The 27,268-nt window shown below is 42.8% G+C and overlaps 1 protein-coding gene and 1 pseudogene across 1 annotated transcript in view; one reads left to right on the top strand and one right to left on the bottom strand.

The window, feature by feature from the left end:
- Positions 1–15,515, top strand: part of gfra2b (GDNF family receptor alpha 2b) — a 157,756-nt gene extending 142,241 nt beyond the window's left edge. Inside the window, exons 9-10 of the mRNA XM_085278765.1 lie at positions 8,481–8,528; positions 10,901–15,515. Coding sequence (XP_085134891.1) covers positions 8,481–8,528; positions 10,901–11,044 — 192 coding nt within the window. The 3' untranslated portion in view covers positions 11,045–15,515. The remainder of the gene's footprint in view (positions 1–8,480; positions 8,529–10,900) is intronic.
- A 10,067-nt stretch (positions 15,516–25,582) lies between these two features.
- LOC146570337 (uncharacterized) lies at positions 25,583–26,670 on the bottom strand (annotated as a pseudogene).
- Positions 26,671–27,268: the final 598 nt, after the last annotated feature.

Here is a 27,268-nt window from a genome sequence, read left to right as displayed (position 1 = left end):
ATATAGTTTTTTTGTGGTTTCTGTCTGAGCTACAGTACATGGCTGCTGCCTTATTTATTATATTCTTTACAACAGGTAAGCTCAGTGAGAACGAGATCTTTTTTCAAGAGAAATGTCAGTACAAAAAAAATTCAAAAATTTAGACAGTCGGCTACACAATAGAACAAGCCATTACACATGATCACAGATGAAGAAAAACCTACTCAAGTAGTTGCATATAAACAAATGCAACCCTTTAAAATGTTCCTGTGAAATCAGACAACACCATTCTTGGGTTTGTTTTTAGCTTATTCCATTTATAGGCAGCGAAGTATTTAAATGCAGTTTTCAAGAGGCACAGCTATTGATAAAATGTCCTGCAAACTGACATTGTAAGTACTGTGTTTAAATTCAGCAAAGGCGCAGAGGTAAGCAGCAGAGCCTGGAAAGACACATGATTCAGTGCACAGAATACACAAAATCAAGAGGCGTCGAGGTGGATATAGAAGCATGCATATGAACAATATCATCGTTAGTGTTCTGCTTATAATGTGATGGTTGACACATTTGCATGGCAAGCAAAAGGTCACTGGTTCTCTACAGACACAGGGCAGGAAGGAATGGAAAATCTACCAAATCAATCACATTACCATCCAAGGCACAAACCTTTTGGCATGGCTGTAGTGCAGGTCATCTGCCAACTGGAAGGTTGGTGGTTCAAGCCCTGGTGCTCCAGTCTGCGTGGAGAGTACTAAACCCAAGTTGCTGTTTGATGCATCCATCGGAGTGTGAATGTCAGATAGAAAGCACTTACATAGAAAAAGTGCTTGTGTGAACGGGTGAATGAGTCAAGTTGTATAAAGTGCCTTGAGTGCTCAGGTACAGTAGAAAAGCGCTTTGTAAGAAGCAGTCCATTTACCAAGACTGGCAATGTGCTTGTGAATGAGAAACAAGATTTGTTTCTATGTGAAACTCTAATCTTCATCTTTAATTTTCCTCAATAGTGGTTTTTAAAAGTGAGTCTAACTTCCAGCCAGAGTCCTAAATATTTATAACAGAGAACAATTTTAATGACCATGATGAGTTTTAGTATGGACTGTATGCTGGATATTTTTAGTTGACCTTAAATGCACTCATGCATTTTGTTTTATCAGAGTTTAAAATAAGATTATGTGTGATCAGAGAATTTTGAAATGTACCAAAAGCAGACTGTACATTTGCAGTGGCCTGATCCGAGGAACGGCCAGTGGCATATAAAACAGTGTAATCTGCATAAAAATGTATGTGCAGTATGTGCAGAGATTATGCCACCATGTTTGCCAGATGTTTGAAAATTTAAGTCCAAAGGACCTAACCTTTTTTTTCAGCTGGATTATTAATTACAGAAGGATGCAGGAGTATAGAGGCTGAGGTGGTCAAATGTATTATAGAAGCTGTGCTATTAATGGTTGTGTTTCTGCTGAGAGGACATGGTGAACTTGGTTTGAGTTTTCAATAATTGAAAGCTTAGTGCAGTTTACCCTCAGCTAACCAAACACTTCCAGAGCTGACTGAGACACCACAGACAAACCGTTCTCATTACGGTATTTTTCAGTCCACTCCAAGAATGCATGCATAGTTCCTGCTTCAAACTTACTTTCTGATACTGAAATTTACACCCATCCATCCAACCCCAGTGGCCCTTCACCTCAGTAGTGTGATTCTTACAGACCTGTTGGCTGTACCATGCTGGTAGTCTAAATCCATGCCAGGTAGCTCACTACTGTTCATTTTAAATCTATATCAAATATAAGGAGCAAATAACTATCTAGTTTCTCTTTAAAAACAAATATTAGGTTGTATTCAGTCCAGTATAATCCACAGAGGCATGCCTCTCATACTTCCCATGCCGGGGCTCAGTAAAAATGTGTTTAAGCTTAGGACATGATAGCTCTGTCTGTGTGTTTTCAGCTCAGTCTCAGAACTCTAGCAGGTAGGCAAACAGTGCATCTTACATTCCTGTGTGGAGAGGAGATCTGGAGCTCAGTCACAGGTGTTTTGCTGGCACACCGCGGATTATAAATCTGTAAATCAGGTGGTGGTTAAGCGAGGAAAGCTGATAAAGAAGCAAATGAAGATTCCTGGCTAAGTATTCATATCAGCCCCACGAGTTTGGATGAATTAACTGACCTCATCCATCCACAGTAGCATAGTTTTATCTTTGAGATAACTTTCAGTTTTTGGAAAATTAAACCAGCTATTAGTAGGAAGCAAGAATCGTGGAAGGTCTTGTGTTATTTTCTTTCTTTAAGTTAGTCTGTTCATTATTAGCAATAAAAAAACACATAAAAATATATGTTTGCCCTCATTTTGTTTCTCCTTTTGAAGATGTTTCATAGCCACGATTAAACCACGAAAGCAGGAGAACGCGTACCTTTGGAGCACTGTGACTAAAGTCAAACTGTGTGGATCGCCTCAAAAAATAAAATATGAATATTTGGTTCTAAAGGGATAAATCTGAAAAAGCTAATTTTTTTATAGCAGTATAATAAAAACGGGTGGTTATAGAAAGAGAAATGCAGACAGCAGGTATGACTGAGGAGGTCTGAGCACTGCAGCTTTATGTGCGTCGCTCTTCTTCACCTTCACACACATTAGCGTCATCCTGCCTGCATTGTGGGAAAGTGGAATTCCATCCATTATGTACAGAGAAGAGGTGCAAGGCTGGAGGTTATATAGGCCAAACTAAATTGCTATGCATTATGAAAGAGATTTAAAGCATGAATTATAGAAAACTTCATCATATAATGGGATGGATGTGACATTTTACTGAACTTTTACATTTTTAACCCACTTGCATACACATATAACTTTTAATGATGAAAGAAATGAAAACTCTACAAAAAATACCCAACATTAGTTTTGCTGATCATGAGTGTGCACGTTATCCAAGTCAGTGTGTACTGAGTTTGTAGCTTCATTTAATGTGGGCTCAAATACAGAAAAGAGAGAATTCTGCAACAAACCAATGAGTTTAATGAGTTTCTGAGATGTGTAACAATTTACACACCTCAATGAATCAGTGAATCTTCTTATTTAAACCTGGACAGCTAAACAACATCAGCATGCTCAAAGACTGCACCACCCTCAGGACTGAACTAAATGACCAGTCCATAAATGTCACTTCCTGCTGTTGGTTCTCAATTATGACATGGTATCATATACTTTACCATTCCAAAAATACTCTAAAAAACATGCAATGCATATTTAAAACCATATACACACGTACACACAGAAACGTGTAATGTGTAAAACTATCTGTGTTAGACTGGAGAGGCAAAGCAGGAGACACAAGTGGACCAGTGAACCCAGCATACACTGACTGGTACCGCAGAATGTCCTCAACACATTTCCAGGGCCATGATTTCAACTAGCTGCAGAAGCTGATACCTCTCTTTAGTTTGAAACAGACATGAGGGCTACTTTATTAGTTTATTTATAATTATAATGTAAATGCTGGATTTTTTATAGAGTTTATGTTGAGTCTTGAAGTCCAGCCATCCTCTGTTGGAGGGTTTTGGCTTCAGCTGTTTCTATGTGATGGTTTCCTCACATGCAGCCAAATGTCTAACAGATTTTTTTCTTTCGGTCTGTCTGAGCTCTGTGTTGGCAGTCTTGTGCCAATGTGGAAAATTAAAGGTTGAGCCAAAGCTGCAATGTTCTTATTTTTTAAGCACATTGCCAGCATTCATGCCATCCTGGAACACCTCTAATACATTTCAGTTTTGGAGTCACAAAATACTGAGTTAGTATCACTGAAACTGGAGCTGAAGCTGATGTGTCTGTAATAAACTCCAGTCTGCAGTTCTGCAGACTGGGGTCTTCTTCCTATTTGTCTGCTGTGGAGCAGTTTGTGGATTTTGGCATTCTGTTTTAGATCGTAAGCCTTGAATATGTGAAGACTTTCATTTATTTTGGTGCACTCGTACACCTAAACATATGGGTTTTTTTTATTCTCTTTGTCTTTGTAGTAGAGAAAGAGTTTTACAGTTAATATTTTGTGCGGAGGAGACACTAATCCCTCTGGGGTTGAAGGAAGAGCATCCAATATGAAATTCTGCCAAATCAAACATATGGAGGTCCCCGCTGGGAAGGAGGGAGCAGCTAAAAGTAGCAATAGCTCTATTTTGTGCAGATATCTCAGGCATTTCTGGAAATTGTGCTTAAACACCAGCAGCTTTCCAGTGGTCAGAATTCTCATGATGGGACAAAAACAGGAAATCAGCTGATATTTTAGTAAAAAAAAGAACACCTAAGGTGGAGGTTCAGGTTGACGGGTGGCTCCACGAACCTTTAATTAGCAGTGTTGTTCCATCTTCCAATTACAAAGCCATGCATCACTGACTGTAATAATCAATGTCTGGTAACCCTAACCAAAGGCCGGTGTACAGCATAGTGATCAGGCCTGTAAAGGTGACACTTCTTCAGCCTGTTTCCACTGCACTGGACTCAAAGGCTCTGATAACTGGTAACAGCTTCAGTCACACTGTAAATTCCACACATAATCCCAACAACAGAAGCAGAAGCAAGTTAAGCCATGCTAAGTTTTGAAGTTCTGGTTACAGCTGGGTGAGCTTGGAGCTTTGTCATTGGAAGGTGAGTTCACCTTCGAGTGACATGTGGCCTCCAGCTTCTACCAAACTTCACCGAGACTACAATGTACCAGCTACCATGTCAGAATAGCATGGCTTCATGCCAACCAATGTGCCCATCCACAGTGTCTACAAGCAAGTATATACCTCTACTACTACCTCTATTACAGATCTTTGAAACTGAAGGATGATTTGTCCTGTTAGTGACAGTAACTGTGGTTTCCAGGTGGTTGCTGATTGTTGTCAAATAACTGGTGGTGATTGGTTTGAGAGGAGAAACCCTGCCTTGCAGTTTTATAGAGTTTCTTAGAAGTTCTGACCCTGGAGTACCCTCTTTTTTTCCCTGTGCACTGCGTGCTTTAGTGACGTTTAACCAGAGGCCCTTTTAGCAGATTTGAGATTACATATCATTATCATGTACTCAGTTGACCTACTCGTTTGTGAGGTTCCAGTTTGAAGGCTCGAGATGAAAGTTTCCACTGTTGACATGTTGGTGTTTTCAAACGACATGTGACGAGAACGGGGTGGGGGAGACTATGAAAGGGAACTCTCATTGGCTAATGATTTAGGACTGACAGTTAACCAGTGCGTGTATCCCAGATAAACCGTTCTGAAACATCAAACGACCAAAATTTACAAAAGTGACTTTTTGTTTTATTCAGTATCACCTAAAATAAGTTATTGAGCATAAAATCAGAGAAGTGTTTGCAGAGGGTGTAGATTTGTTTTGCAGCCACATATATCACCCCCTGTGGCTGCAGTCTTCAGACCCAGAAGCTCCGCCCACCTATGATACTGTTTATAAATTTTGGTGTTAGAAATTGAAGGCTGCATCTGCCAGTTATTGCATTTGTTGCAGTTACTTCTCACATGGCCTCTGATGACTGTGGTTCCAACTTTAGGATCAGCAGCTTTATGGTGACAGTGAGGTAAAAAAGGTCCCACTAGGGTGGTCCCTGTGACAGGAAGTGCACAAAGTTCTGGTCCTCTTTTCCTGGAATGGAAACAGTTTCTGTAATTCTCATTCTTCAGTGCAGCAAGAATGAAGACCAGGGTTTGCAATTCTGGGACCTTTACGGGTTGGATTTGTTCGGCTTAAGATAAAGAGCAGATGACTCAGTTTGTTCCTCCTCGTGAGGATTGTCCCTGCTTTTTGGACCATTTCTATTCATTTTTATTTCTTTCTGTTTAATTCTTTTGCTGCACAGAGCACAGTGTTCGGATGAATTGGAGCTCATGTGTCTGTTTTCCCATCTCTCAGTCCAGCTGCAGCGTTGATCACTGTGATGGTCGTCTGAACTCAACCGGGCCTCAGGGTCAATGGTGCTTCCCTTTATGTCCAGCCTGCAGACATCCTTGTAGCACAGATATGAGTCTGCATCCAGTCCACATACAGCACAGCACATCGTGGCCAGCATTTCAGCTGTAATGTCTGAGTGGGTGCAGAGTGCTGCAGTGGATCATCTTTATGAAGACGTGTGTGTTCTGAGCTTAGTGTTTTCATTTGAAGTTCACAGACTGCCAAGATGGAAGCGTTAAGAAGGCAAACAGATGGAAAGTAAACTCTGGCGTGTTAAATGTGGCTTTGAGAAACCGGCTGGAAGGATAAAGAGCCGAGGTGAAAGCAGATCATCGCAGGAAGGATGAGTTCTTCTAAAAGTCAGAAAACCAAACTTAAAAACGACAACACAAACAAAGATCATGATCAAAAATCTGTCTTTCTGAATTTCTGTTCAGTGTTTCCCACAACCCCTGGACCTCAGTTGGAAAACACTACATCAGGTCACAGTGATGGTCTGCTCAGACCCAAGTTTTCATCAAGTTTCATGAGGTGCAGAGTCCCACCTAAACCTAACCCACTAGCTGACAGTAAGGAGAACCACTGAGCAGAAGTGAGAGGAAACAGGGTTTTTGTTTTGTTTTTTTAAAAAGTGGAACAATGTTCAAATCACAGAGGTCCAAATGGGACGTGACCTCTGGCTTCCTGTAACCTGTAACTAAATTCTAGTTCAGCGATCTGCTGAAGGCTACTGCTGAAGAACGATGGATGGATGGTTTATTTTCCTGTCTCCATTCTTCAACCAACCCTTTTATGCCAGAGTGCCTGCAGAAGCATTCTGAGCACCTGTAAATGCACAAGAGACCAACCCTCAGTCAGATGATCCAATTTCACAGCACCTGTACTGCACGTTTAACATAGTGTGACAGTATGAATTCACCCTGCAGCCCTCCATCAAGTGCAGAGAGCTGCAGACGGCTACCTGTCAGCACTTTCAAAGCCTCTTTCTAAAGACCTGCGATGTCAGCGTGCATGTTTGGAGTGGGTCTGAATGCTCTGTGGACAGCCGGCAGTGCAGATGGAGTTACATCTGAAAAACAGGCAGATAAAGAGAGAAAGGGATCGGCAGGAATGTGATACTGCTGTGCGCTGCGTCTCTGTTGATGCTGTATATCACCTCATGCATACTGTATAATGGTGTCTTTTCCCCAAAGCTCGTGAATACAGCGATCATTTTCAGCTCTTTTAAAGGAAGCAGACATGCAGAGGCGTCCGGCGTCAGAAGATGTCCATATGATAGCAAATCATCTGCACGCTTTAATGATCAGGTTAAATAAGCCTGTGCGCGTGCACATGGATGCCTATTTGTGGCTCTGCGCATGTATATTTCAGGGAAATGATAATGATCTGGCCACTTGCGATGATTTCCCCGACGCTGAAAAGAATTTTCTTCCTCCTCGCTGAGCGATAAGATCTGATTGACTCACCCACCCAGGCAGCGGGAGGAGATATGCTAATGAAGCACTGACAAAGAAGCTGATGGAGGCCGGAGATAAATGCTGGCATGTGTGTGTTTGAGGACAAATAAGTGTGCATCCTTGTCATCATCAGCACTCTGCATTTTAATGAAGGTGGAGCTCGATTTAAAAACCCGAGGAGGCTGAAACGTGGAGGAGCTGCTTCCTTTAACGGTCTCACAGAAGCAGTGGTCCAAACACCACATTTTACTTCAGGTTTTGACCATCTGCTTTAATTATTGATGATCTGTTTCTGAGGAATCTGTTGTTTCCACTCAGTTTGACAGACATCTGCAGAGAACCCGAGAGCCTGACTGTAATTTTTACCTCTGAATTAAAGCTGAAGTGTGCATGCTGCATTTCAAACCTCTGTGGGGTCCAGGTATTTATGGACCTGACTCTGAGTATTTTTTGGAACTAAATCCTTTTGATTTAAGCAAGTGAATCATTATAAGATTGGGGAAACCTGTAGTCAGCTGAGACTGAAGAAGTCACTCGGATGAGTGACGAAACGTTTCTCCCACTGAAAGCGCTACGTCCACATGAACAGAATCAACTTTTGGGGATTTACTTACCTGGATTATTGAGCATATGCATCAAAACCTCAGTATAAGTACAAAAATCATTATTATTAGTCTGTGGTCTGTACTGTGATACAGGGTTTGGAATTTAGGGAGGTTTAACTCTGGGTTCACAGTGGTTACAGCATGATTAAGCCCATGCACTGGCCAGTCAGTTCTGTGGAAAATGGCGCCATCATTTATTGAAAATATTGTGGAGGTCTTTGCGTGCACCATGAGAGAATCTGAGAGTTTTTACAGATCAACTAAAGCCTTCAGCTTTCGCTGACAAGCTTCTGCACAATATTACAGATGAAGACTCTCAGCAGAGGGAGATCACACTTCAAATTCCTGCAGATCTCAGTCCAGCACCATGGCTTGATTTTTCTATTGAAACTCATCAGAAAGCACCTTGTTCACTCACACATTTTATTACTGATCTGAATGGATGGATGGATGGATCTTATTCAATACTCAGCCTGATACTTTCTCACAGTGAGCTCTTGTTTTACAGGATGGAGGACAGAAGTGCATCCCCTCTGATGACTTCGAGTGCGAGGAGGTGAGCAGCTCTGATCAAAACTTTAAAAACGATGGTTGAAGTAATGGGTGGAGGGGTCTCCATCTCCCCCATCACTTGGACCAGCTGATGTGGTGTTCAGGTTGTTTATATGACGCTGACGTGCATCATCAGATCAGACGATGAGATGAAAAATGAACAGATGATTTTTATCAGAGACAGACAGCTTAGAGCCCTTTCACTAAAATCATCTGAGCAAGTTCATTCTGGACAGACCTGAGAGCGCCCCTTATGGAACAGGAAGTCAAGTCCAGACAATGGAAGTTCTTGATTATACTAAACCAGGGGTGTCAAACGCCAGTCCTCAATGGCCAGTGTCCTGAAACTTTTAAATGTGTCCCTGCTGCAACCTTTTATAAAATTAGGTCATTAGCGAGACTCAATAGAACTTGACTCCATGCTGAGGTGGCAACCCCTATCCCTTCTCAAGTAATTTTAAATAAATGTAAGTAAATGTAAGTGTTTGGAAATTTTTACTTCTAAAAGTACTTTTATTGCACCTTGTGCTTTCACTCATGAGCTGCTGTAACATGAATCAAATGGCTGAATTGCCACCTCACCAGCCCTCAAGAACTGAAGTTTGACACCTGTTTGCTAGACGTCTTCTGATTGTGTGTCTGAGAGGGCACAGAGAAAGCTTTTATTATTGGTCAACATAATGGAAAAAAGTAAACTTAAGTGGTGTTTTATTACAGCATGGGCTTTTTGGTCGAGTGAGATTATGAGGAGATCATTCTGAGGTGAGATGTGATCTTCAGGAAAGACTGTTAAAGGATGGGTGAAACTGCCTCTGGCTCTGAGCTCAGGAAACTCTTTCTCAATGAGCTTATGGTGTCAGTCGCTGCTTTCAGGCCTGATTTAAGCACCATGTCCATTTTGGAGTTTCAGGTCCTGTTACTCAGAAAGGACCAGAAAAGGGTTTAGGGCGGGGCTACCTGTGACTGACCGTATGAGTGTAGTGTCTGTAGTCTTTTAGAAACGGTGTATGATGGGATGCTGTGTGTACTCAGCTCTCAGTTTCACAGCTGGCACATTAAAAAGCGAGCAGTGTTTTCGCCCACTCTCATTTCTAAGAGTTCGCTGCTAGACTTCCTGTGTAAGCCTCCCTGTGGCCGGTTCACTGAGTGTCCTCCATCTGTTTTCGGGTTAAAGATCCACAGCTGAACTGTAAAGTGTAGTGTGAGGAAACAAAGTGAGGCTCCCTCCAATAAGCTGCTCTGTATTAACACTTGATCACCACACTAATATCTTCATCAGCAGCTGTTACCACCCCAGGTTGGAGAGGAGAGTCACGTGACAGATGGAGAACATGGGAGCACTTTGTTTGAATTTATTGATATATTATTGCCAAACCTGAAGCTGGAGATGAACTTCCAACATGAAATATGCACGAATAAGAAGCTGCAGAGAGTGTGGCGGCAAAGAAAAGGAGCGGCTGCGCCTCGGTGGAGATCTGTCTGTAAAACAGAGAGACACAAAATGAATTACCTGCTGAAACTCAAGCAAGAGAGTTAGACTCAGATATTTAGCAGCCCATAAAAGCTCAGCTCTGTGACTCACTTTACCTTCCTGCAGACACCTCTCCTGCTCGGCCTCCACACACCATCTGTGCTGAGGGCGGCGACCACAGTAGGATACTGCTCCTCCTGCAACAAAATAAACATAAAGAATAAAAGTGAAGCGATGTTACAAATGTGCAATACCACAGATTTTACGCTTTATGTTTCCTCTTCAGCTTCATTTTCAGAGGTTCACGCTCCGAGTTGCTTGCTCTAGTTAAGTGACGCCGCCATCTACAGCTGACAGTTACAAAAGAAATAAATCAATTATTGATAGCAAAATTCAATTTTGGATATCTGAGAGTTTGACATGCAGTCAGTGGTGAGAGACTTTAACACAGCCAAACGTAGATTTATTATTATATTATTATAGCAGGACAAGATTAAACGGTACATATCTGAAAAAGTAGGAAATTATATATTGATGAAGAATTAATATTTAATTGCAGAAAACTTTATCTGAAGCCAGATATGAGGTATGAGGCATTCTAACACCGCCCACAACTGAACCCGCTCGATAGAAAAGCTTTGTTTCAGAAATCTGCAGTCACCAGTGACACACGAATTTTGGATTTATAATATTAGTACTGAAGAATGAAATGTGGCTGTCTGTAATTAGAACGGGAGCTGGTCAGAGGGACTTTATACAAACTTTCATGGATAGATTTACAGGTATATTGATTTCCAGCTAACAAGCAGCTTCATCATTTGTAAGATTTTCAGGACACCACAGAATGAGGCATTACAAACACTTGTGCACTAATGCTCGTGCCTTTGTCCCCCCTCTGTGCTCAGGCTCTGTTGGCCCAGGGCTCGATAGACTCTCAGGACTCTGCAGGGCCAAGAAGCAGCAGCCGGCCATCAGCCCCACTCCTCCACCTCCTCCCTGTGACTGTGTGTGTGTCCATCCTGCCAGCGTTCCTGTTCCACGTCTCATAAATGTGAACTAGCATACACACATACATGCCCACACACAGATTTACACACACACACACACACACACACACACACACACACACACACACACACACACACACACACACACACACACACACACACAGACACACACACACACACACACTAAATGTCAGCCAGCAGACGTCCAGCATCAACAACTGCCTTTCAGAGGAGGAGGGAAGTTATTCTGGAGGACGTTCGGATTAGCCAGCTCTCTGCACCACACACACAGTGCACACACACCGTGAGAGGGTGTGTTGTGTGTTTGAGCGAGGGTGAGAATGAGAGAGGCAGACACAGAGAGACTCCTGGGATTTTCGATCACATTGACTTCGTTTCCAAAGCTCGGTGTCTGCAGAGTTTGTGTGCAGCCCGGCTCAGACTCACTGCCTCCAGCTTTCTGGGATCCGAGACAGCTGGGCTCAGAAACACAGGGACTTTAGCTCAAGCTTGGAACTGCACACACACGCACACAAACACACACACAAACACGGAGAACAAGTCTTAAAGTTGGCAGCGCGATGGTGAGAGAGACGACAGAGCTGGACAGATGGGACGGATCATTCCTCTGTGTTTGTCAGCTCAATTTATCACTTCCCTGGACCTCTCTGGTGGCAAGAAAGCTATACTGCATACATTCAAACGCACACGCTGTAACCCTCCCCTTAGACCTCGTTAGCGGGCAAACAGGGTCCCCACAAGGACACAAACACTCATGCTGTACACCAGTGTGCTTTTCGCAGGTCTTTCTCTTCATTTTGTTGTCAACATTCTGTAAAAACTTCATTTAATGTGGAATATGAAAAAAGAGTGTATATTTCACAAATGTAAGTGTAAAATTGTGCGAGTGTGTGTGTGTGTGTGTTTGTGCATGAGTGTCGGTGGCTGAATGTGGATGTACAGACATGTGGAAGCAAACAAAGGAAGAAGGACTCAGCTGCAGGACACACAGCGATGTGTGTGTACTCTCAACCAAACAAAATTTGGGAGTTTTAGGTTTTTTCCTCCTCTTGTCTTGATTGGTTGTAGGTGTATTGCTAACAAAGCTACAGCTGTTATCATGGTATTAGACCACCAAGCCCCTGTCAGTTTAACACAGTCTCAGTTTAAATGGGTGCTGCTGGTGCTGCAGTTACAGCAGGGCAGACAGTGGTGGTGGACACAGACCCACCAAAGTTGTAGAGATCAGCGCGCTGAGACGGGGAACAATGCTGTGACCGCTCACAATCAGATCCAACTTTGGAGCAACTTTGGAGCACCAACACAGCAATACAGCCTGCTGTCCTTCTGTGACTGAACAGGTCAGGTTGGCAATTAAATGCAAGCTGTTCCTAATAATACGGCAAAAAAACATGTTGGTGTCTTCAGTCACACAGTCCAGCCTGAACCTCAGCGGCCTGAAACAGAAATTCCTCAATAAAGAGTGACATCATTTCTGCACAACAGCGATAAATCTGCAGAACTGGTTTTTCTATAAGGATAGAACCAGAGACCTGCCCATCGAGTCATGTCTGCTACGCAAAGACGAGCCACTCTGTTCAGCACAGACGGACTCAGGTTAGAAATGACAGTGAGAGTGACTGCAGTCTGGGGTGAAGCACAGTTGTTGGGTTGTGTCCCACCAGACTTCTTGTCAGTGCTCGCCGCTTCACTGCATTTTTTCGAACCCAAACCAATGGGTTTTTGGATCCCGTTGGTTTGGGTTAGGGGAACAAATAAAAGTCTGTCCTTTGTGATGAAAGTCGGACCTACATTCACTTGCTCATTAGAAGATTTGGAGATTTGAGTTGTACTTCTTCACACACGCAGCGGGCGGTTAAAATAGGTGATTAAGAGCAGAATGGGCAGGGAAAATGTTTACTCCCTGCTTACTCCCAGAGTCTCTGTTTTATAGCTACTGAGCTTCCTCACACAGTTTCTGGATGATCACCAGCTATGCTCGCACTATCAGAAAAAGTGACTCCCACCACCCGTTACAGCTGCAGAGTCTCAGGCAGCTGGGTGGCAGCTGACACCTGACATATTCACAGCAGCTTTATGTCTGCGGAGTTTCTGGTTTCAAATGTACCGTCTCCAAGATGCACCAAAGACTCAACTATATTCATACCTGTATGAAACCATCCTCTGTCCTGGCAGCTCTTGGGGCTGTTGACAAAGACTCTTCAGTTCAGAGCATAAAAGTTGTTTGTGTTCTTACGCTGCTTCTTATCATCAGCGGTTCAAATACGATCATATGAAGTGGTACCTGCTTCAGAGCCACCGTGTTTCTAAGTAGACCACATTTCTTTTGGATCTATGTTTAGCTTCCAGACATCGAGTGCACTTCTTTGGCACCATGTTAGCAGGCGATGCTATCAGGCTGTCGTCACTTCCTCTGGTAGCGGCTTCAGTCACTTAGAATGGAGAAAAGCTGAACTTATCACTAGCTCACCTCGAGGAGCTTTTTCCTCTATTGTCCCTACAAGTTGGTTGATTTCATTTCACTGTAGGTTTTAGGCTTTCTCTTTTAAGCCTAATAACACAAAAAACATGTAAAACTGCTTCAACTATCCAAGAGCAGTCACCTCAGGGGTGTTTATACTGTAAGACCCTGCAATTAGACAGAAGCTCTCGGCAACAGTGGGGAAGAAAAACTCCCTTCTGAGAAAATGAAAGTTCCAAGAGAACTAGGTGACTGAAAACATCAATAATTCAAGGAAAGGATTTGTCACTAGTGTTAGCGTGTTAAAGGGCAGGGTCACTGTTTCCAGCAGACTGGCTCAGGTTCTTCTGCAGTCAGCCCAAAAAAACACATGTACAGCCTGATACACAAACTGTTTGGTCTCTATAGATAATTTCCCCTTCATAATCACTCTTTATGATTCACCTGTTTAAATTGTATTAAAGTTTACATTATTAGGGGCGTGGCTTCTGACTGACAGGTGGATGGCAAACAGCTGTTTGTAACATTTGGATCACTTCCTCCTGCGTTTGCTTCCCTTAATGTGTTTAATATGTGAGTGTGTGTGGGGTTCTCAGTGTGTACAGTACCTCTGGCCACTCTGTGGGGTATTTTTTATGTTTCATAGAAGCTACCAGGATGCAGAACATGAACTGTTGTGCTGCAAGGTTGTCACCAGTTGAAGCTCGAGGTAGTCGTCACTTTGTGCCATCCGTGGGCTGGAAAACCTGAGATCAGTTCCAGAGGCGCTGGTGCGTCCTTACTTTAGTGTGATTATTACTGTCATCCCTGCTAGCGGTCAGGAAAACGTATTACCGTGTCTGTGAAGGGTCATTACACAATTGTCCAAATCAGTGAGATTGCTATTAAATTTGTTGTAAACATTGTGATATTTCCCCTTGGGCTTTCAGCAGTATCATTATTAGGACAGATTTGTTTTTGTGTCTGAAATTGGACGATGAAGTCATATATTTCTAATCACCTCGGCCTTCCTCTTGTCCCGTAATCATGTTGCTTTTTTCATCTACTTTTATTCCAGGAGCATTTTTCCCTGGAGTTTCTCATCGGCATCATCCAGACACCTTTTTTCGCTTAAAATGTGAATTAAAATGTGATTTTCATTAACTCAGTGTTAACGTAACGCTGACTGTTCATGATGCCCTGCACATCGGGATCCTGAGTGTTTCATTAGCAGTGTGATAATCCATGGTCCCCAGAGGGGCAGTTCATCCCTCCACTGCCTTAGTGCTGCTGAAGCTTCAGGTTTTATTTCAGAATTAAAGTGCTAGTGTTGAGATAGTGCAGAACTTTATAAATAACAAAATATTAAAATCGATTTCCATAACTTTACTGTAACTTTTCATGATCCCCAGAAGATGATCTCTGGCAGGCTTGATGTTCCCCTGTTTTACAAGCACCATCAACATGAAAACATTCGATTTCAGCAGCACACAAATCACAAAATTATCTGTTTAATGGTAGAAGAATTCAAATTTTGGGAGAAAAATATTTGAAATGAATGGCAGAAATGTCACAATGCAATATTTACAGTAACTTCTGTTAATGTTGGCAGGCAAGTTTATCTTTCACATTTGTACTTAATTTCCTTCCTGTATGTGGTTATCTCCAAGGAATAGGATGGTATCGTCAGCAAAAACTAAAATTAAAACAAATCACTGACGCAAGTGTAAAATTTAAGTTTTTTAAATTTAAGTCCAACGATCGATCCCTGTGGAACACCATGATATCTGATTCATAACAATTCATTCATTACTAATTGTATTTGAAAACAAAGAACTGTTTGTTCAGGATGGATGTCTGATTTTACATTGGTGTTGAGGATGACTGAACAGGGCTTTGTGCTGGTACGACCGTGTGTTGGGAAAGAGTAAAATGAGGACAAAGGTGACGGTGAGGAAGGTTGTAAATTTGCTGATCTATTTGTAAACTTAACAGCGCTCAGCAGTGTAATGAAATATGTGTCTGGAAATAAAAGTAACATCTGTAACAACAGCTGTCCACAAACATTTCTTCTTCAAGTTCTTCGTCTTCCTGAAGCCTCTCTGAATGATGACCTCTGCCTGAGTACCTGACACAGTCTACACTTGTCTTTGTGGGTGCTGAGTTAAGGCCACAAACACGTCACACAGGTGTTCAGTAAAGTGCTGCCCCTAGCCTGATGAAATCCCTCTGTGTGGTCTTACAGTTTGGTGAAGTTTTCCTCTGCATCAAACTAACCTACATGTGTGCAGCCGAGAGGGAACTATGGTGGCTGGAGGCTGAAATCAGAGTGAAGCCATGCTGTTGGCTCCAAACACATCTCTTCAGGCTTCTGTTGACTCATTCAAAAACCACTCTCTCTTCAGAAACAGTCAACATGGCTTTAATCTACACATTTAGGCTTTCTGTCCCATATGAAAAAGAAATAGAAAAAACTTATAAAAGTCTTGCATCAGATGTGGCCTTCATATTGTAAATCATATTAGGCTTATATGATTTACTCATAAAAGTGGCCACTTTCATATATTGTTTTAGTAAGTATCCAAAACATACAAGTTTCATTTATATAATTTTTCAAGGCATCATATATGTGTTTCCACTCTTGTATGCTTTTTATACAAGTTTCACACAAGACAGATACAAACTTTATAGGATTTATATATATCTTTTCCATATGGGGTGGCTCATTTTGTAAATTGTTGCTCTGTTAACAACATTCGAAAGCTTTGGAAACTCTTCAGGTCTCTGACTCGAGCACAGCTCTGCAGATCTGATGTGTCTGTGGCTGTGAAGCTGCACTAAAGCCTCACAGTTTGTACCTGTAATGTTAGTGTCGAACGTTAGCACTAACATCTACTGCATGATCCTGATTACGAGCTATAGATGGACATCAAGCTTGATTTTATTTTATTTTTTTTTAATTTCCTGTACTTTTTAGTCCCGGTGTGTGATCCTGAACCTGCAGCTCCTTATTTCATCCTCTGCCTGAAATGAGCTGTTTTAGTTCTTCCCCCTTTAACCAACCTTAGTCTGATTGGCTGTCCCTCATAAACGCAAGGCTTGAAAGTTTCAGTGCTCACACGGGGATGCTGTGTCCCTGACATAGTCATATAAGGATAGCCGCCCTCACTAACATCATAAAAATGTGCAAGCAGAAGAAACTGTGATAGCCGGAGTGTTTGGAGCTTCAGGCTCACAGTGTTTACTGACCACGCTCTTTATTAGACACTGTCAGTTTAACTTGAGCATTAGCAGGAGGTAAATGAAGTGTTTCTGTGCTGATGCGTCTGAAGGTCACAGTCTGAGGAGGTGATGCAGACTTTATGTAACGTGTTTCGCTCGTTTGGAGCTGCAGCTCATCAGAAACCCTTTCCCAGTTTAGCTGAACCTCTCTGCGTTGTTCAGCTCTCAGGAATAGAGTGAGAGGCACCCTTCCCCCGATGTACTCACAAGAGGCTTTTTAAATGTGAACTTTGACCTGACTCTTGCTGTTCCGTATTTTTAGCTGAGCGTGAGGAATCTGCTGATTGAAACACCGTGAGACAGATTAGTGAGCAGACGGGAGAATAAAAAGAAACGATGTGCACGTGAGATTTTGTGTCTTTGCTTCTCTGCTCTTATCTCTGCCTTACTCTCAGCTCTGTCACATCTCCTCCTCTCTCCCGGCTAATCCTGATTCTCTCACTTTGATTCAGACGACACTGATAGCAGGTTGTGTGAAATCATCATCCTTCCATCCATCTCCATTCCCTCCATTTCCACACCGAATCCGCCTGTCACGTCTGCTTCAGCCTCCTTTGTGTCTTCATTCCTGAGATCCATCTGCCGGCCCTTTCCTCATCACTTTGTCTTTCCCTCTCATTATCCTCTCATCGCTGGCTGTGCTTTACTGCCTCCTTCAGCCATACCTAACCAGGAAAATATCTGGCTCTGTTAGATGAAGCAGACACTCAGAGTTTGTGTTTCCACTGCAGAGTGTTCAGGTCTGTCTCAGGTGGATCTAGTTAGGAACAAAGTCAAACTAAGCATGGAGCTGTGAAACACTCTGTGGACTAGCCGGGATCGAAACCGGTGACAGTGGGCATCAAGTCATACGTGACAACCAGAACATGCTCTGTGTGTATGTGTGTGTCTGTGTGTGTGTGTGTTGCTGGTTTTGGCTGATTAAAGCAATTACACACAACAAGGTGAGACGAAGTTACTCAGAGATCCTCCAGGTTTACGTCAGGCTGTGCTTTTCATTAAAAGCCTCAAACCATCACCCTAGGACAGCAGGATCTTTTCAGTCTTTTACACTAAATGACTGAAATATTTCATCCTGAATCCAAAGAGCTGCAGATCAATCATCTGTAGCTGCTGCGCAGCGTCCTCGCTGCTCCACCCTGCTGCGGCAGGTTGGTGGCGGGTGAGGTAGGAGTTTAACCGTGTGGACATTCACTCTAACGATTAATGTCAGCTGAGCTCCAAGCTCCTGATGGAGCAGCCATCATCAGCCACCAGACAAGGTCAGGTAAGCTCAGGGAGAAGAAGTCCGGGTTGAAGGAGAGCCAACACACCCACAAACAGCCCACCTCTACCCAGAATAAACACATTTAAATCAGTGTGAAAACAGTGAAGAGCTTCCTGAGACACACAGTGTGCCTCTCAGCCCGACAACCCGCCTTCAGCCTTCACACATCCAATCATGTGTGTGTGTTTGTTTGTGGACTTCTCTCAGGATCTGTGATCTATGAAGCTGATGCGAAGGTTTTATGTGCTCCTGTTTCTATGGTAACTGTGTGGACGCCACCATCTATGAAACAGACAAATAAGATGGTGTGTTCCTCCTCCAGGAGCTGGGGTCCTTCAGTAGCTTTCCATGGATGACTACCTGGATGGCATTCTGACGCAGGAACAGATCTTTCTGGAGATACTATAAATCTCATTTAGTATAAAAGGATCTTCCAGGAAGAACCAGGATAAAAGATTTGTGTATGGCTTTGTAGTCCTGCGATAAGTGAAGAGACTGGAAGGACAGCTTCCCTCTTCCCCTCATTAACTGAGACAAAGCTGAGTCCAAGTCTGAAAGGCTCAAAGCAAAACTAAACAATCTGAGGCAGAAGAACAGGAAAGGAAGCAGAACAATATCCTGAGAAAAATATATAATCACATTAATAATAAAATAATTTTCACAAGGTAAAAAGCTGAGTGTGAAACTTTAATATCATGCTAATATTCAGGAGGTGCCACTGAGGACAGGAAGTCATGTTCTCAGGTTTACATCCCACATTTACTGGGAAATTATGCGTGATTCTGAAGGCTGATTACAATTTTAATTAGACTCGTGCTCATAAACGAGCAAAGGTCCTTATGATACTATTGTGCACTTTCAAGACAGAAGAAAAGTGGTGCCCAGTCAGCCTGAGAAAACCTCTAATTATATCAGAAATAATCAAATATTTGTCCACATTGTTACACGCTGAACGTGAAACTTTGATATGCCGTCAGGGGCTGCAGCTTCCACCACGGACAGGAAGCCATGTTCTCAGGTTTACATTTGCATACAAATTATGCATGAGGGCTGATTACAATGTTCATTAGACCTGCTTTCATTAATAAGTTGAGGTGCTGGTGGGGTGCCTGTGGTGGATCTTACCGCGCTTTTGTATAGCAGTGAACTCAACAGACTGGGCCTGAACGATGAGGGATCCAGGTTCAAATCAGAAGCAGAGCTGAGAGCCGTGTTCACATAAAAATGAGGTCAGATCCATGTGACCCAGCTCTGTTCATAATCAGACACTGTGATTGGCCCACCACTGGCTGCCTCACAGTTTTATTTTTATATCACAACAACAGTCCCCTCCAATGCTTTATATTGTAATGAAACGTGCCACAGTAATGCAACCCCCCCCCCCCCCCCCACAGCATTACCTTGGACCTGTAATGCACTACACCTCCTGTTAAAGGTGGACTCCCTGAAAGAACCAGGTAAACATATGGGAACTGTGGCTGAGTGTGCAGTGCCCACCAGGTTTCACATCACATCTGGAACATTTACAGCAACGCGGTACTTTCTGGGGCTCAGCCAGGCTGTATTATGGAGCGTCTGAACTTTGCCTAATTTCAAGAGGTTTTATGTTCATAATCGAGCCAGTTTTTTTATACAGTTTCATTGTGACTCCATCCCTGTCCAACAGCTTGAAGGTGAAGCCACTCCATAATTCAGCCCCAAAAAGAACAACTTATTTAAATGTAAGATGAAGAAATATTGTTTGTTTTTCCACAAAATTACCAAGAAACTACACAGAAATTACTCATGCACTACATAAAGTTACTAACAAATGTCTTCCATTCAGTTACAGCATCATTATTTGGAATTTCAAATAAAATACATTAAATTCCACTTTACAGTTTTTTACAGACGCTAGGACACATTTCTCAATACTTAGGTCACTTTTGCAAAACTCCTCACACAGTGAGCACAACAGAAGTCTATGTGGGCTAAACTGAGGACCAGTTATCATTGTTTTGGCACAAAATGCATTCAATGACTACATCTCTCAAATTTCATGAATTATCTTCTCACTCAGACACAACAACTGCCAAAAATCTTTGTACGTACAGGACATTTTGCATGTGCTTACATACTGTTTTCAAAACTGTTAAACTTGTGGCCAAAACAATAACACAATGCAAAACTTAAAAAGACAGCAAAATTCAACAGCAATATTTTATTGAAACATATTTTAAATCTAAAAATGCAGTTTAACCAGCCACAGCTGATTCTCATTGTAGATGAACATCTACACAGGTGTTACTCCTTCAATTTTTCAACTCCTTCAATTCTGGCATGCCAGACGATTATTTCCTAGGTGTGTTGCCCTAGATGACATAAGATGTGATGTGGATGAGAACCTGTGGCCAAATGGAGGAGACCGAGTAGATTAGCATTACTATTGTATGTGTATCAGTGGATGGTGTGTATACAAATTCTTGTATTTTGGGATTACTTAGTGCAAAAAATAAAAAATACATAAACAAATATTAACAAATTCTGCATGATGTCTGATTCATTCCAGTAACATATATTGAAATTATAAACAGAGATGTGTCCTTGTTTTACACAAGAAAACACTGTGTAATGCTACATGTTGTTAGTGTTTTTTAGATCATTGTTTTGTGGGTGACAAAGTGTGTTTGTCGGCTGTCAACCTTTGCTAGTGTTCTGGAAGAATGAGTTTATTTGAGACCTGAATGAAGTGTTTTGGTAGTTGTAGTGCATTTTGAATGTGAAACGAGCTGCTTTGCCAAGCTGAAGGTCAGTTAGGAGAATTGTGTGAAGAGTTTTGCAAAAGTGACCTAAGTATTGTGACATGTGTCCGAGCGGCTGTAAAAAACTGTAATACAGGCACATACAGTAAGGGCTGTATCACAAAGTGTAACACTAAGCTGGAGACCTGACTGACCAGCAGGCGACATCCATCTTTTATGCAAGTGTGTGCACCTCAGAGACTGTGAGCCCAGATAAGTTATAGCATATTATATATTTTTATTTTTTCTTTGTTAAAACAGTGAAACAAAAACTGAAATCTGTCACTGACGCTGAAAGAAAGTGTCTGACCTGTAATAAAAATCAGAGCTGCTTCAGATCCAGAGACTCAGACGGCATGTATAGTAATGTGTGCCTGTGTGTGTACAAGGGTGTGTGTGTGTGTGTGTGTGCGCGCGCGCGCGAGTGTGTGTGTGCGAGTGCAAGTGTGTGTGCGAGTGCAAGTCTGTGTCTGTGTGTGAGGTTTGGTATGTCTGAAATATCTGGGAGTAAACACACTGTTTTTGCTGTCACTATAGCAACGTGTGTGAGCATATTTAAAGGGCCGGCTTTCTCACTCCTGCCTCATTAAGTCTGAGCCCAGCGGTTCAGCTCGTCCATCTGTCTGCAGCATCTTCTGTTCTTCTCGGTGTGATGTGCCAATCAGACAGCCAATCAAACACTTGAATGCAAATGAAGAAAGGAGATGAAGATATCCTATTGGACGGCACAGACACAAACATATAGGAGCTGCAGGTCTGCTGAATCGTTTTCAGGCTCTTAAAAAGAAGATTCGTTCTTTCATCCAGCATCCCTTTGGCTATCAGACCAACGAGTTCTGGGAGGTTTGTGCACAACTCAAATTAGAGAAAGTCTTCTCTGCTAACACAGCAAGATAAGAAACAGATCATGGAGCTGAGCTCTGGGACTCGCCAGAGACTGTTTAAACCTACAGAAGATTTTGGTTGACCTCTCAACCATCACGGAACTGCAGAAGAACCTCTGAGGCTTAATTTGACCTTAGAGTTCTTCTGCTATGAGACTGCCAATTAGGAGAAACTTCAAATGTGAACACAGGCAACCACAGTGAGGACCTCTGTCTCCACTGAGAGGTCTCCAGTGGAGACAGAGGTCCTCCACCAACCTCTGAGGTCTCCACTGAAACTCAGAGACCTCTTGAAATGGAAACAGAAGTCTCAGAGGGCTCTAACGGAGGTCTGTGGAGACCTGTGTCTCCACTGAGCTGGATCCACATCTTTCCAGCTTCAGCAGAAATATCTCTGCAGCTGTCTCCATCTCTGGCTCTTACAAGAAGTCAAATCTGAATCAAGAGCAACAAAGTTCAAATTAAACTGAACATCCAGCAGGTCACCAGCACAGCAGGGGTCATTTTCATCACAGAGTTCAGCTGTGTTCCCTAAATAAATAACTAAATAAATAAAAACAAACGCACAAGGACAGTAAAGCAGTGTAAAAAAGGCAGGGTGAGTTTGGAAGCTATCCAATCAGGGGTAGGCGAAGGAGCTGTGGTTCACAGGCACAGCTGTACATCAGACTTTATCAGACGTTACCTCCAAATCGCACACCTCTGAGTCTCACAGGTCTGACATGTTTTTGTGAGATTTCCACTATGCAGATGAAGTGGACCTGGAGCAGGTGACACTTCAGAGCAGTAACATGTTGGCTTATGTTCACTTTACTGTTTTGAAACTTTTCATTCCACTGGTGGGCATCACATGGACATAGCTGACCCACAGTGACTGACGCTGGCAGTGTGGCAAAGCAGGTGATGTTTCAGGTCACACCCACCAAACAAACTCTAAACTTAACATTTACAACAACTCACCACATGTTTTACCTTTAAGAGCATCCAGTGGCTGCTCGTGCACAGCAACCACACACGGCAACCACAAGCTGCTGTTGACACAGTGAAATTGGAAAGGAGGAAGTGAGAGGAGGCAGAGGGGATTAAACGGTTGGAAATAGAAACTAGACAGAAAGGAGCAATAGGAGGTGGAAGAATTCCTAAATACAGCAGTAACATCAAAACACACACACACACACACACACACACACACACACACACGCACACATACAGGAACACAAACATCAGAGGGATTGATGACCTGAGCAAGGGTCAGAAAAAGGAAATCGTGCTTCAGAGTGAGAGATAACTCGTAGATGTCAGCAACAATCATCGCGGCCGCTGCGATGCACACACTAGTCATCAGGCCGCTCACCACTCCGACAGCGACGTGTGGCTGGAGGAAGGTTGTCGTTATTTGTCTGAGAAATACCGACGTAGATGTGTGAGGGTCGTGTTTCCCGCGAAGAACTCGGCGCTGTGAAATGTGATGTGGGAGCAAAGCCTAAAAATAACCGTAATAAATGAAACCTCTGAAACATTAAATATGATAAATCAGATGCCACGTGTTCAGCTCCTGCTTCATTTACATCACAATTTAAGCCCCGCTGGGACAGGATGAGTGCTAGAGCGGGAGGCGGGGGAGAGATGATCTGCAGAGGATTTTAAGCCTTGTTGTCATTTGTCACATCATCACCAAAGTCTAAAAATATAAAATTTCAGATATTAAGTGTTTAAAAACATAGTTTGACATCATACAGCTGGCAAAATGTGAGTTCATTTAAACACTGAGAACATTTCTATGATTTTTCAGTAACATTTTCCTCCTAAACACTAATTTGGATTCAGACACATGCAGCCCTTTACTTACTTTGTGTTTCTTCGTGAAAATCCTCCACTTGGCTTCACACAGTTTTTTCTACTGTTACCTCAATGTGACATCACAGAGAGGGATATAACACACTGGCCCCACCTACTCTTGATCAGGAAGGGCAGCCAGTCAGAAGAAAGTTGCGTGTTTCGGCTGTGAATCATAAGAAGCTGTGTGAGGAGAGTCCAGAGTTAAAAACAGATAGAGATGAGCAGAATAAAGTCCGCGTTAAGGATTTAGAGTTTGGGGTTGGTGATTAACTAGTTTGAGAGTCGAGAGAACACAGAAAGCAAACATGAATGCATTAACATGGCTCTAACTACCCATACATACCCACTCCCCTCCGACACCCTGTAATTATTTACATCACGCCTGCTGTCAGGCATGTTTCTATCAGCCGTCGACCCGAAAGGAGAGAAACTCCACAACAGGCTCTGAGGCAGTGCTTTCTCACACTGAACGATGACGATCAGAGAGGTGATGAGGTTTGGTGATTTAGGAAGAAGCTCGATGCTGAAAACACGGCACACACTGACGTGAGGCCCAGAGCCTCCGACTACAAATACTTCCTGTAGATTGACTGAAGCCAGAAAGAGCTGCAGGACCACAGAGATGCAAACCCACAAATCAGAAGGAAAATAAACAGAAAACGATGCAAAGGCTGAAAAGAGACTCAAAGACAATTAAGATGAATCTCAGATGACTACAAAGAGGCGCAATCCAATAAAACAGATGAAAGCAGCACAGAGACAAACCTGCATTTCAAAGTCTGATTGGATCCAAGTGTGAGAAATGAGCCCACTGCTCACCTTCCTGATGAGTTTATGGTTCAGTTGCTGGTTTCAAGTCTCACTGAATAAAACATGAAGCTCATTTTGGGAATTAAAGTCCAGAAAACAGATTTTCTAACGTGCACCTACAGCTCCACTCGTCCTTCTTTATTATATGTTTTAGTGGCGCCGGGAGGTGCAGAAAAGGCCAAACCAAAACACATTTCAGCTGAACTTATGGAGCTGAGTTATAACAGCTGTGAGACAACACTGGATGAATGATGCCTCGATACAGGCTCTCTCAAAGCTGAAGGTCTAGTTAAGCACCGAAAAGCTCAAAGAGGAAGAATCCTGAAAAACACAACAGCACGTAGGGGGCTTCGATGATTTACATGGGCGTGTGTAGGTCGACAAGGAACAGGGAAGCCCCAGCATGAAACCTGCAGTCTGTTTAGTGACCAGCAGGGGGCGAAAGCTGTGGTTGCAAAAACAGTCTGAGTAGTAAAGAAATCCTGACCCTTGACCCCTGACCCCTGGATCCTGTTCTGGTCAAAGAAAGATGATCCAGGGGATCCTCATGGAAAAATGAGGTGTGACTGTCAATAATAATAATCATCATCATCATCATCATCATCATCATCATCATCATCATCACCACAACAACAACAATAATAATAATAAAAATAAAACTTTAAACACAGGAAAGCAGTTAGCAATGAGTGAAATGCAGTGTCAAGTTCAAGCATGTGTGTATATGACAGTATCATCAGCATAAAGTGATTTTTACTGAAATCACTCAGAAAAATAGAAAGTAAAATAGAAATGCTGCAGATTTATATTCCTCTGCATGAACACACTGATTTTGATTTACCAGATAATTTCAAAACCATTTAACACAAAAATCTGCATAAATACTTTTTTTAAACATATGATCTACTGAGTAAAATGCCTTTGACAGCTGTTTCAATTCATTTCAATATAAAATTCCTATGTTAATACACAGGTAAAGCAGTGCAATGCTGTTTCCTGTCCAGGGCCAACTATCACAGCTGTAGTAATGGTACTGTGCCCAGTTCTAACTTGAAATTTTATCAGATAAAAACTGCTTTAACTGTAAATGAGATGAGAGATGAGATGAGATAGCCTTTTTTTGCCAGTTGCAGGTCTTTTGCCCACAACCGAGATGACAGACCTTGCCGACCGTACATACAATACACAAACATCACATTGGAGAGACAGGTCAGGCTAGGTAGCGAGGAAAACATTGAAATGTGTAACACAAAAGGATAATACAGGAATGCACAGATATCAACACACCATAGCACAATAAACACAGACAGCAACATGGGAAAGAGTTCCAGTGTGTACATCTGATCTGGGACCGCTACAATCTTCGACTGCGCCTCCAGCTGACCCGATGTCCACATCAGAGGGGAGGTAAGCGTTGGAGGTGGCGTGGGATCTGGGGTAGGGAGGGTGATGCGTCAGTGAGTGCTTATCAGTATCAGTATATGTATGTGTGTGCGTGTCCATAGTTCAGCTGAGACAGTGTCCTTCGCCCTGCCAGGCTAAGTCTTCCAGCCAACCCAGGTGGCCTTGCATGGAATGGGAAGGAACAGACTAAACACAGTCGTTATCAGGGAGTTTTTGTTCAGCTCCAGCCTTGAGCCCACAGCTGGCGCTGAAGGGGTAGCCGGATTATGATGGTAATTTGTCTTTTGCAACAACTCATGAAAATTTCAAAGCTGTTCTTTAACACTCCGACACTGGTCTCTCAAACTCCCGTTGAAGAACCGCGAGCTTGCCCATGATGGTATCAAACTTGCTGGTGTTGTCATTCTTTTGCTCAGAGAGCTGATTCTGAGAACTCACGACTGCAGTCAGCTGTTCCACAATGTAATCCAACTTTTGCTCAAAGGTGTTATTCTGAGCAGGCCTCTCCTTGATGTAACCCAATATACGCTAGAGGTATTATTCTGAGTATTCACGGCAGCTGTAAGCATCTCCAAGGTCTTAACCATGCTGCTCTCAATGAGCCCATTCTGAGAAGTCGCGCCTCGTCCCATCGTTTCAATCCCAGCGGGCAGCCTTGGGGGGGTTTGAACAGCCGGTTCCGCTTTCTTAATCTTCCGATAAGCCAGGGCGAAGCCAGCTCCAATCAGCAAGTACCCTGTTATCATGGTTCCGAATAGGTAGATATCTTCAGCGTCCTCAATTGACAGTCCCGCCAGGCACACGACCCTCCATTCCTGCCACCCATCCATCGTGTATCCGGCAGGGAAAGTCCCTCCAGGGCACTCGGGCTCTCCCGAGCCCAGACTTCTCGTTGAGAAAAGGGTGTCAATAGCATTCAGAGACCAGTTGATCAAATCCATAATTCTCTTTAGGTTTTAGAAACAGGCTGTGAGAGACTGTTCTAGGGAAAGTAATACAAAAAAACACGAGACTTGACAAGGACATAAGAACTAAGCAGGGAAGATAAGGGAGAGGAGAGGAGAAAAAGTGCGTCCGCCTCCTCCGAGAGCAAATAAGGAAAGTGGCAGAAAATTTACCTCAGATTGAAAGATTGTAACCCATGAAGCTGTTATGCCTGCCATCTTGAAGAAAGTAATCCATAATCTATCATGATCTGTGGAGTTAACCAATGACTGTGTGTTTCACAGTCAGATCCAGCGTTGTTCCTCACATCAGGTTTAAGAACACTAAGATGGTGATGATGAAAAACACTCAGCTCAGGGCCGCCATCTTTCATTCTGTCTGAGACTGAATTGGGGTCTGGCTTGCCAGGTTGTGGAGACAGATTGGTTCAAATTGTGTGTGTTTTGTTGACGACCTAGTAACTTGGGTAACACTAAACAAAAAATTGCATGTAGTAAAATATTCATAATGAAGTTCAAAGTTTGTACAGATCACTGGAGTGTCCCTGATAGAGCAGGAAACGCAGAGGATGCTGGTTTCAAAATGCAGAAGAAG

The sequence above is a fragment of the Mchenga conophoros genome, linkage group LG7, assembly GCF_057382185.1.
Source record: "Mchenga conophoros isolate Kocher_MC1m ecotype Shallow Benthic linkage group LG7, M_conophoros_male_GT1.1, whole genome shotgun sequence".
NCBI classification, from domain to species: domain Eukaryota; kingdom Metazoa; phylum Chordata; class Actinopteri; order Cichliformes; family Cichlidae; genus Mchenga; species Mchenga conophoros.
Note: the sequence above shows the minus strand (reverse complement) of the source record. Positions and strands in the feature narration are given on the sequence as shown.